The 12,852-nt window shown below is 36.4% G+C and overlaps 1 protein-coding gene across 4 annotated transcripts in view; it reads left to right on the forward strand.

The window, feature by feature from the left end:
• Window positions 1-12,852, forward strand: part of LOC145994820 (CXXC-type zinc finger protein 1-like) — a 66,457-nt gene that overhangs the window by 20,494 nt on the left and 33,111 nt on the right. The window contains exon 1 of one of the 4 annotated variants that reach the window (XM_083131141.1): window positions 8,169-8,541. The exons of the other annotated variants lie outside the window; for them this stretch is intronic. Coding sequence (XP_082987267.1) covers window positions 8,518-8,541 — 24 coding nt within the window. The 5' untranslated portion in view covers window positions 8,169-8,517. Of the gene's footprint in view, window positions 1-8,168; window positions 8,542-12,852 lie in introns of those variants that run through there. 4 annotated transcript variants of the gene reach the window in all.

The following is a 12,852-nucleotide window of genomic DNA, read 5'->3' on the forward strand; positions in this document are numbered from 1 at the left end:
TTTTCCATCAACGGAACCTTAAATGCTTAGGGCTACTTGGATTTATTAAATAAACAGTTTTTTTCATCCTTGCTTATGGAAGAAGGTACTTTTTACAGAGTTTTCTCAATAGGGAAGAACACCAGAACACTTATGGGAACGTTATGAACCAGTTTTTGTCCAAAGTTAGTTATCAGATGACAAGGGTCATATATTCTGTTTATGAACTTCCTTATGAACATAAACATTAGCCTTGTCACTGTGAAGGACTTTTAATTCAATGGAAGCGTCACACTGTAAATTGTTCGCGACAACCATTCATAATGCACAGCTCTTCATGGATGTATCCGATTAAAATAATGTGCAATGGCATGCGAACGTCTCTCCATAGACGTCACTTTGATCTCGATGCATTACCGATGCGCTAAACAAATTTTAAGGCATTTTTCTAACACCTCGAAAAGGAGCAAATTGGTACAAGAATTCAGTCATAACTTTTTACTGGTTAAAGATACGTCGAAAAAACCTTCACCATTGCATTTCTCGTGAAATTCTAACCCATTTTGATATGTCGCACGACCGCCTTCCCATTTAAAATTCTGAAGTTGAATTCGAGATGGCGAACATCAAGATGGCCGCCGACCGTGTGGGTGACGTCAATGTGGTTCCCCCTTGGCCAGATAACGATTGGTCATCGCCAATTTCAAATTCCATGCCGCAGTGGCCTTGTACTGAGGGTGTTAAGTGAGTTAAGTATTGAGCCACCCTGTACAATTGTAGAGCAAGTTTGCAAGGGAATGGTTGCAGTGGTCACCGGAATTAATTGAACTTTTAAAACATCAGTTTCACGGATATACAATTTATTCTGGTAATTTTCATTTGCTACAATTTTAATTCCCTGAAAGATGAATAATTAATAAGTTGGGAGAAAACCACTTCCACACATATACAAATAATTACCAAGCAGGAAAAATAAGAACAGTATTGTTAACTTGACAATCATATAATTCTTTCAGCTCATCTAATAAGATAATTTTTCAAAACTAACTGTTTATAAGAATGCATTAAAATTTGGCTGTTGAATGTTCTGTGCAGTGCAACACTACTTGATCTGTTTATTATTCTTAATGTTTCTTGTTATCAAAAAGTAAATTACGATGACTCATATTTATTGTGCTTTCCTCCTCGGATAACATTGTCAACATGAAATAAGAAATGTGTATTTTTTGCCATCACTGTTCATCAATTACAAAACAAACACAAAAGAGAAGTACAGAAAACACAAATTTTTTTGGTCTATTTATGTTAAAAATATATTTGTGCCAAGATATAGATTTGTAACTGCGTACCTTCCACATAATATAGTTAAATTCTTCCTTAACTCTTACAATACAGCTGGATACATATGCTATTCCAACAGGTATTTGCACCAAATACAGCCTGGTACAGCATATGAATCATATATTTTTTTTTTACTTTTAGGACATACTGTGTCTCAAATAATGTTGGAGATACATGTTTCTATTGTTGCACTAGTGTTGTTCATAATTAGTAAAATAGTAATTGTCTGTCTCAGTATGTATGTGTGTGTGTAGGATAGTAATTTTTTCTTGATTTTTTAACACCATCGGGACATGACTTTTGCAAGTGACAGACCTTCTTTTCCAGACTACAGATATAGATGGCAAGTTTCCTTTTCAAAGCAACAGGCAATAATGGAATGGGACGGATAAGGAGTCCCCTTAAACAGTCAAACTTCATAAAAAATATTAAACATTTTCATATTTGTGCCACTTGTTGTTCTAGCTGAAAGAGCAATTTATTTATCTAGTAGTGTGTGCTTATAGCCTGGCCTTTATTGAACGAAAGAAAGTGTGACTTCTAACTGCACTGTCAATAGTTTCAGAGATATAATTTCTTCGTATGATTTTTCTCAGTAACAATTCTTTGTGTGATATTGAATCATATCCAGTATCATACAGTGGTATTGTGTTCAACGCTACTACCATCCCAACATGGTCTCTGTGGGGGACAGCCAAATTTCAAATTTCGTAAGGAAAAAAGTTTTTCAAATTTGTTTCTGTTGTTCTTCCAGCTGATGGAACAAAATCGTTATCCAGTAGCATGTACTTGTAGCCTCATCTGTACTGAACAAAATGAGGTATTACTCATAATGCCTGAGATATTAAATTTTCTACATAGAAAATACAGAATTCAAATTTCCCAATGAAAAATGCTCTGTATTGTAAGGGTTAACAATGATGGAATCCTCCATTTGTAAATTGCTTCTTGATGCATGATATGCATCTATTTCCAACATCAGTATGTTCTCCTTTAAGTGTGAACAGAAAGAGGCATGTACGTTCAGAAGACAAGTTTCAAGCATTAATTTGCATACATATAGAATGTACAACCTTTGTCAGAAAAGTTCCAGGACTGAGCTCGTAAAAAATAATTTATTCAACTTAGGAACTAATGATCCTAGGTCTTGTCAAAATAGTCCCCTCAGCTATCTATGCACAGTTGCCACCGTTTCTGGAGGTCATGGAAGCAAGCAGAGAAAGCTTTATCTGGGATGCTTATCAGCACATCTGCCACAGCTGTTTGGATTGCTGCAATATCTTTATGATGCTTCCCTTTCAGCGGCGTTTTCACCCAGGGGGAAAAAAATTACAGGATGACAAGTTGCGTGAATATGGGGGATGTGGTAAAGCAGGGATATGATGTTTGGCCAGATGTTCCTGGACTGCTAAAGCAGTATGGGGCTTTGCATTGTCGTGCAATAAGAACCACTGCCCAAATGCCCACAAATCAGGATGTCACTGCCGAATTGCTTTATGCAAACGCTTCAGGATATCAGTATAAAAGTTTTGGTTTATCGTTTGTCCTTCAGGCAAGATATTCCTGGTGCACCAAACTTTTAGCATCAAAAAATGAGATCAACATTGTCTTTGTCACTCTGGGATCATCTTGCACTGAATCTCTGCCCTCCCGAAACCTTTTGTGCCATTCGAGGACACGGCTTCTCGATAATGCCTCATCACCATATGCTTGCTGTACCATATTCCATGTTTCACTACGGGTTTTCCCTAGCTCAACACAGAACTTAATGTTCAACTCTCTGCTTGGAATCCACATACATCACGTCACTCGTGTAACTTCCAACTAAATGTGCCAACAAGCTGAACAGTGGGTTGCTAAGCACAGTCCTGCCACCTAGTGAGTTTACATGGAAATACTTCCAAGGCCCTGTCTGTTCAGAATACTGAATAACACCCATTTCTTGTGTTCGAATATCACAGGTAAAGAATAAAGAAATCAGTTCTGGAACCTTTCTGACAAAGGTTGTACAAGGGCAAGAGCAGATGATGCAAGACACCCAGGTCTCAACGTGGTTTATACAATATGCATACATGAGGGAGCCATGATTACTTGTTTTTTTACTTATAATTGGAATAATTAAAGATATTTTTTGCATCCTTGTTTTATGGCACTTTATTTCCACACCAGTAGATGCATCAAGCAAGCTGAGTGTTTAAAATTTTTATTATTGCAGAAAAAAAGCTTTCATTTTTGGGTTAGTATAATTAAACATTGTTTACAGTAAGACAGTATTTTTGTATTCGTTGCTATTTAAAACCACCACTTTTTCTGCATAATAATAGTGAACTTCCAATGGGAATTTTTGGTAAATTTTCCGTACTTCTTGTAGAAACTTAACTGACATAAATTGTTGTAAGGCCAGTTTTTCAATGTCCAGTTAGTCTTCCTGTTAACTATCTGCAAGTCTGAGATAATCGCCAGTCTTAACTGCATTTTTAAATGTGAAAGTAAGTTGACATGTTACTAATAGGATTTCAAAATGCAGGAAATTGAGCTGCATGCCATCTCTTGGTATAGTTTTAAACCAAATCGAATGGCACACAGGCTGGTGTTTGTGTAGAACTACAAGCACATATGTACACTTGGGTCTTGAAAGCAGGTTCTTGCATTGGAAATGATTAGAGCAATGAATTTTTGTCGACTCTGCATGATTACGAAATAAATTTAAGGAAAGTAATACAAATTTGACGTTCTTGTAATAAAATTCAATCTCATATATGCAAAATGCTGTTATAGAACACAAGTGTACATATTTTCTTGTAGAAGAAGCATGAAGAACTCGAAAGTCAAAACGAATAATATATGGAAGTTTTTAAAATTTACTGTAAGATTTTTTATCAGGTAAGATCATTCAACAATAAAACCTGAAGTGAAGGGAATATACATAATAAATAAATGACAAAAAAATAGGACCAGGACTTGAACTCATATTATAAAACGTAACATCCTCCCTAAGCTGGTGCCTCAAACCACTACACCAAATTAACACTCAGCAACCATGGTGCATAGACATTGGTTGAGTTCTGCCAAACAAAATTAGTCTTATATCCCAATCATATCTTGTTTAATCTGGCTGTCAAGTTGTAGAGCATTTGAGGCAGCCATTTTGCTTTGCAGCTTCTAGTTGAGTTGGTAACTGAACGGAGGAGTAGTAGCGGTTTAGATAATCGCCACCAAACTTCCAGTTACAAGCTAACTGCACATTGAAAAACTGGCCCTTGGTGGGTCATCAACTAGTTGGAACTGATCTATGAGGCTGTGATATGTGGTAGGAGATTGACACTATTATTTTCTTTATTCCTACTTTTTGTAATAGACTCTTTGGAAAGCCTTTGGCAATTATATTGCAGACAAAACAAGATCGAAAAATACTATTAGGTTTTGCATTAAAGTAAGTGGTTAAGATATGTATATGTAGTGAAACATCTCTGAACTTTCATCCTTTTTGTACTTCCATGAGACGAAAATGTAATAAATAAAAATTTCAAGTAGCTCCAATTTAGACAGCTTGTATTTCCCCACTACAGTGCTCTATTTCATCTTATCACCCTTCATCCTCATCTTCGCAATAAGCCAAAAATGGCTGAAACGTGAAGTAAGTGAGGGGGGATGGTATACTTCCCACTTGAATCTTTGTCATAGGACCACATTGAGCCTCAAGATTTAAACAGATATTCCCCTGGCTAATCCACTTCAAGTCCAGAACTGCCCTTAGAATGAATATTAGGGTGTATCGAAAAAAACTTTTTTTCGAAATGTTAAGGTGGCTAGTGCGGAAAAGTGGCCATTTGTGACCAAAAACACGTCCGATTTTTTTCAGATTTTTTGGAGGTCGTTTAGGTGGCGCGCATCGACCTTGAAGTTTTGATAGTGATTTGGTTACGTAACACGCACAACAATTTCACAAAAATGTCATTATTTGGCTATTTCATGTGTTTTTTTCTGCATTATGGTCATTTATTGTTTTGTTTATGGCAAATATGTTACATTCGTGCCTTAGGGGTGGTTTCCTATGCTGTTTACGTATGCTTTTGGTCAAAAATTGTCAATTTGAGGCTAAAAACTCCATATTTTTCTATTGATGGTTTCCAATTGGTTTCGACTGTGTTTTATTCGAAGGTTTTCCGATATAAAAGACTAAATAAAATATTTTGGCTTTCTAATTGCTAACAGTTCCTCAATTACTGTCCAGCGCTTCGCTTATTTTCATAGCTTGTTATGCTTTGAAAATAACCCAGAGCTCACCACGAGGAGGTGGCTGGACTGCGAGCTCCACCCACCCAAATGATGTTGGCAAACATAATTTTAATAAGGGGCAGGCCAAGATTTTCTTCTAGTTTTCTCCTTGAACTTTGTAGTCACTTTTTGTTCGAAATGTCGGCATATGTTCTCTAGATTCGAATTTCGCTTTGATGTAGCCATCACGTAGTCTTTTATATCGGAAAACCTTCGAATAAAACACAGTCGAAACCAATTGGAAACCATCAATAGAAAAATATGGAGTTTTTAGCCTCAAATTGACAATTTTTGACCAAAAGCATACGTAAACAGCATAGGAAACCACCCCTAAGGCACGAATTTAACATATTTGCCATAAACAAAACAATAAACGACCATAATGCAGAAAAAAACACATGAAATAGCCAAATAATGACATTTCTGTGAAATTGTTGTGCGTGTTGCATAACCAAATCACTATGAAAACTTCAAGGTCGATGCGCGCCACCTAAACGACCTCCAAAAAATCTGAAAAAAATCAGACGTGTTTTTGGTCACAAATGGCCACTTTTCCGCACTAGCCACCTTAACATTTCGAAAAAAGTTATTTTCGATACACCCTAATGAATATGCTCAACACTGCAAATGCATGCATATTAAGGGAACATCTAAATTTTCTCATCTAATCCTTTGTGAAAACTTGATTTCTGTGCCTAATTAGCAATCTAGAAATTTTCTGGGCTTTTATGTACTTCTAGATTATAAAAATAATCCATCTGTTTTTAATGAATGTGCATTTGGTTTTCGGATGTCGAACATGAAATGTAACATCATTTCATAGAATGATCAAATTGGAGCTAAGGACACTGATATTTCCATTTGCAAAAACAGCAAAAAAGGAATCCTTTATTGTGAACAGAAACCTGCAGATAGTGTGGCATTTTTATAATGGGGGTTATGTCATCTCCCTCCGCCCCCCTTTAAAATTCTGGACTAAAAATGCCACTGCAAAAGAGGGGAAACGTCTTATATTTTGCTTGTCTGTATTATACGTATATTTCCACATGTACATAGATGCACAAGTATTGCTCGGCAAATTGTCCATGCCTATTTTCATTAAACTTTCCCTTACATCCTACATATTTTAAAGGAGTAGATTTTTACATATGTTGGAGGCAATGTTGTCAACAGATTGTTTGTCATTTGTTTACTCTTGAAGCTCTCATTGGGTAAAATAAAGTGTGTTAACATGCTGATGGACAATTTAGTTGGTAATGCTTATGCATCCCACTGTACATTGATACATTTGAGAGAATGGGGAAGAAAACTAGCACCTTGGGTGTGCAACATACAAATTAAATTTTAAATAAAACCCAAACATCAAGGTCATGGGATACAATTTTTAAAGCATTAACAACTTTCATATTGATGCGAGACGATTTTCTAGTGATATTTGAATGAGTTACCCCACCCAGCATCTATTTCAAGTGTCATGTTCCATCATGATTATCTTCCATGCACAAATTATGATTGTACTGGGATGCATAAGCACCAAGCAAATTGTGCAGCACCATGTTTATTCTATCTTTTTTCTACACCAAGAGCTTCAAATCAATTCCTTGAAAACATGAAAATCGTCGTGGACAATTTGGAGAGCAATACTTGTGCATCCCACTGTACAACTGCCAGCAAAGGTAACAAAGGGCAAAGTGACCACTATCATTGTTCATTCACTCCATTTACAGCAATGCAAAGTTGAAGAATTAAAACAGAAACGCCAATTAACCGAGAGAATCATCTGTCGTAATACCAGTGCAATTTAGCCCCTTAAAATGCATAGGGGATGAGAAGGAAAACAATGTAAATAGCCACGAAGAATTTACCTACCATTATACAGTATTCGCTGTCTGTTAATCCTGAAGGGGTTCGAGAAATGAAAGAAAAGCCTTGAATTGAAAGAGCTCAAACATCGTTAATATCTCCCGTTGGGAACAATAATATATATAAAAGAAACATCTATTGAAAATAGCAGTGGACTATTTTAAGTTTGCCGCTGACTGTACAGTCAGAACTTGGACAATGCTTTTCTTTTGGTCCGCAAACTGGATTAGACATTATCTATTGTCTATTTTTCTCCCTTTACCTATTGTCTCAACAAAATCATAATCGCGCAGCGAAACAAGCAAAAAGCTTATCTAAAGGAAAGATGCTTGTTCTCTCGAAGCTGAATGTTTGCATTAGTAGGGAAGAAGATAGACAAAGGACAATTCCCAATTACGGTTTCATGCTAACAAATAGGTTATATGCTTGTATGCGTGATATATTTGGTAAAAAAGAAAAAAATGGGATAATAAGCTCGGTCAAGCGAAAAAAAACGTAGCTTTCGAAAGGTCATAGTAGTGGCTTTCACATATTCGACAGCATAGACTGTAAACTGTTAAAATGACTATAATTATAATTTTACACATGCGAAATACTGAACGGAACTATTCTATTGAACGAATTTCATTTCGGATATTGTACGTTGTGCGCGCGCGACTTCTAACTGACAAGCCGAAGCCGAACTTATTGCGTCGCGCAGAAAGCCTTGTGTTCCTTGCCGATCCGTGTACGTACGTGACCACGACCAACTTCGACATGGGGTGGCGGAAAGATGATTTTGACCCACTTCCGGCTTACCGGTGTCGGTGTAGCACTGGTGGGTAGGGTTTTCTGCATGATATGCAAATGTGACCCTACTACGGTTGAATTTTTGAGAAACCAAGCGAACGGCACGTGCTACTTATAAAGTTTACGTTGTTTACGGCAGCAACGCTGGGTGTCGTCTGCTGTAATCTGTTACGCACTAAAAGGACGGAACGGTATTAAACGAGGAGATAAGAAAGCTTTACAGTTTTTTAAAATCGAAGTGTTGGCTTCCGAGAAAGCAGACTGGTTATGGATAAGTCGGTTGGAAGTGCCGTAAGTGGAATTTCTTTTGCGTTGCTTATAAATTTTAGTTTTCGTAGATTTTGTACTTTGAATATACCAAGACTCGAAGGTTGCTTGTTTCTTGTTTGAACAAAGTAATTTCACTTTATTATTTACTTTATAAACTTCCACGTTACCCATGGATGCATTTTAGATTTGATTGTAGACATGTCACCTGCATTATGCAGTTCGTTGAATATGCATTACAAACGTGTTGGGTGCATTCGAACTGCAAGCTGTTTGCAAGGCGTGTTTATTTCCAGATTCAGAAATCTGATTGCGTGTCTTAAATTACAATGTTATTTAGAGTACAATTTATATGTTATTTGTCAAGTACGTTTTTCGTTGTATTATGGCTGAATTGTAAGGCGTTTTTCGTATTAACTATTATTATTACTGTTTCGTGTCTCATTCGTACCCACCTCCATTGTTTTCACTGCAGTATCTTGAGGGGGTATTGAGTTCAAGCTGGGTCCTTTAAGATATTTGTCAGGCTAATCTCGTACAATATAATATGTCATTAATTAATGGAACTGTAGAGCTTCGGACTACTCGGTGTTTTTATAACAGATTTCAATCTTGTATCGCGGTTGCAGGTAAAGGTCGGTGCTTTTAATATCCACAGAAAGGAAGACAAGAAGAATTAAATCTATATCTCGGAGAACAAATAAGGGTGGGTATAGAACCCTACCCATTTTCCGTAAATTTACCCCTCTAGGCAAATTAAATTCTCTTGAACTATTTAACGCTCAAATCCGCCCTATTTGAGGAAGAAATGGCCACGAAGCATATTCTGCTTCACATTCAAAATAAAGATGAAAAGTGTGAATTCTGTTGCAGATATTTGCAGCATCTAAAATGATGCATCACTTACGTATGAATAATGTTAAAAAAATATATGATCCAATCATTGTCCTTGCACATGAAATGTTGTATCCAGTTGCCATTCCCCTAACATGCTTCTTAACTCAAGGTCGTCATGTAATTAGGGTGACCATGAAAGGGTGAAAGTTGAAATGATTTCACCTGTTTTTGGAAGTAATCATTTCATATATATGACTGTCCATACTAAATTAGTAAGTATGGGAGTTGCTGGCAGTAGGATTGTTTCATTTTAATATCCAATCTTTAATTTTGAAGCGAAAAATTGGAATGACAGTTTTATAATACATAAGACTTAAGGTTAGTTTTACAAGATGCAACAAAATATTCTGACTTTGGAACAAATGGCTATTTCATATTGATGTTAATTGTCTAATTTTTTTAAATATTTTCACTAAGCACATTTGGCAGATAATGACATATCCTCAAGAATATTGAGGATTTGTCGGCATCCTTGTTGTGTGAAGAGTAAAAGAACTGTAAAAAGTACTATAATATTTTGGATAGCAGATGTTGAACTTATTATGTAACTATAATTTTTCCTACTAGAATTGGAGGATACATTGAGAATTGCATATTGCCAGCCACCTAATATAAATTGTGGTAAAATTGGCAACTTAAGCAACTGTGAATTTTAACCCTAGAACACTACCCTGTTCCAATATTACTGTAACTAGCACTACGTAAATTTTACGTACATGAAGGAATCAATTTTTAAAACAACCTCTACATCATGAAAACAAAATGACAATTCTTTGTGAACATTATTTTCTTTATTTTTCCTTACATTGGAGTTTTAGTCTTCATTTTAAAATGTATAAACATGGTTTCATTAAACATAGAATATTTTAAGAGAAGGTCTTGATTGACAAGCCCGTTCGTACATTAAGAATGAAGGTGAAAAGTTCAAAACAATGAAAAGCAAGCAATAATAATATTCATAATGTTGTAAATAAGGAACAAATGTAATTTTAAAGTCTTACAAGAAAATAGTGCATGGTTCTAAACTTTTGTTTTCAAAATCTAACTATCCAAATCAAATTTACAAATGCCAAAATTACATGAAAGATTTTTCTCGTTTTACTACAGCTACGTAAAATTGACTTACAGTGCACAACATGAATGAAGACGATCAGCGCTTGCACCATCCTTACCACAGTGCTGCCTTATGTCAGACAGACAACTTGAGGCACCGTTAGGCAGAGGGGTGAGTGGGTGCGAGGGATTTGAGTGCAAAGCAGTAAATTTTACGTACAGTAGTGTTCTAGAGGTAATTATTAAATTTTAATGAATTAACATTTTCTGTGTGTTTATGCACACCTTGTGTGTTTCATTCAACAGATCACACACTTTTATTGTAGGGTCATTCCATGCCAAATCACTCAAAAAAATGGGATTTTTGACCTCACCATTTCCGAATTTCATGAAACTCTCAGAGTTAGTAGTATTTGAGGAGCAAGGAATATTTGCACAATAACAGCCAACAGCGATGCATACTTTTCATGTAGCAGGGTTGCCAACTTAGGTGCCAAGGAAAAAAAAAATCATAACTGTTGTTGCAGGTAAGCTAGAATGTTCATGTTGGGCTCATTTTAAAGCTAAAGGATTGTTCTTTTAATAAAAAAATAAACTTTACCTTCAATCAAATTTTTATGTCAAGGTCATATCATACGACCTTTGATGTTGAAAATTTTTGAAACTAATGCATATGGTGCATTAAGATGTTGTCTATAAGTGACAGAAATATCATCTTCGGATGGCATTTGGAACAGGAGTTATGATTGTTACTGTCCACTGGTGCAGTGGACGTAGGCAGTTGTTGCACTGAAGGTATCCAAGAAGCAAGTTCAAATGTGCTCAGTAACTTTGTTCTCAGTGCAGCCACAGTCTTTCAAGCAGTGAGAGGTGTTCTGTGCCAGTGTGTGTGTGTGTGTGTATCTCTTTGCAGTGGATTATAATGGATAAGAAATATTATGTACCTACACAGTGCTGTAACCCCTTTGATATTGAAGGACATACCAGTAGCAGAAAACCATTAAGAAATGTTCTCCCATGGATGGTAGAAAAGCTGCCACACCTGCAGATTGGATACAAGATATTTGATGCTTGTAGGAAACAAATTCCAATCAGAACCAGCAACAGAGCGAGTGGTGAAGAGACAATGGTTAGAGAACAAAGAGAAAGTCATAATGGTAGTGATGAGGAAGTGGAGAAGTTCCACAGGGAATATGTCTATTCAGGTATTAAATGAAAGCTTACAAAGTGTTGGAGAATCACCCATCAAACAGAAAAAATGAAATCAACAGGTTATAGCAAAAGCAAAGTAAAGAAGATTACAGAAACAGTACAAAACAAAATATTCCAATTAGCAGCAGCGGAAAAACAGGTTGCAGAAAACAAAAGTACCGATGGATAAATATTGGACCAGTTGAAAGAAAATTTCGACAAATGTACAAAAAGAAGTGCTAAAGTGCAAATCTTAACTATAGTGCCTAATGATTGAGTATTGAAAGAATGAAGAATGAATTCCCAAGTGCAACAAATCACATGATGCGAACTTCAAAAAAGCTAGTGAGTGAATGTGTAGTAATGTCATCACCAAATTCTAAACCTGGGAGAAGTTTGAATCCAAGAATACCTGTGACACCAGAATAACTTGTTGTGAAAAGGTTTTCTACAGACATAAGAAGTGAAAAACACCACACCAGTGTCGCCCTTTGGATGAAGTTCGTGGTTTTGTGACGTGTGTTCATGATCATCCAATGTGGTTGGGATGTGTTGTCCATGTTTGTGAAAGTTCTTATGTGGTTGTTATCAGTTTTCTTCATCCACATGGTCCTTCTCCATCATATGTATATCCCCAACGTCCACACATAAGAATGACTAGTGTAGAACCAAGAACTGAAACTGGATGGACATATAAGATCCCAGCTTCAGATACTAAGACCTCAGAAGAGAAGATGAGGAATAGGAAACGCTACTAATCTGCACTGTCGCAATGTCATTTGTTATTATTATTGTCATGGGCATCCGGAAGGGGGGGGGGGGCAAGGGGCCCCCCTGGAAAATGAAAGTCAACCAAAAAATATGTATTTCGCACACATAATTTCATTTTAGCCACTATAATATGTGTTAATTATTGCATGAACACCATAAATTCAAATTTAAGCAATGTTTTTTACGGAACAACACTATTTTTGGGAAAAAATTGTCTTCGTTTGCCCCCCCCCCACCCTGGAAAAAAATACCTCCCTTGCCCCTCCCTGGGAAAAATCCTGCAGACGTCCATGATTATTGTGTACTTTTAAAATGTAAACATGTGCCTCGTTCCCAATGTTTGTATCTCAGTCAATGCACAGTAACACTTTTTCGTTAAGTTTATAACTTTCAGCAGCTCCTGTTCCCAATGCCATCCCAAGA

The sequence above is a fragment of the Lepisma saccharinum genome, chromosome 11 (genome assembly GCF_977018435.1).
Source record: "Lepisma saccharinum chromosome 11, izLepSacc3.1, whole genome shotgun sequence".
Taxonomy (NCBI): Eukaryota; Metazoa; Arthropoda; class Insecta; order Zygentoma; family Lepismatidae; genus Lepisma; species Lepisma saccharinum.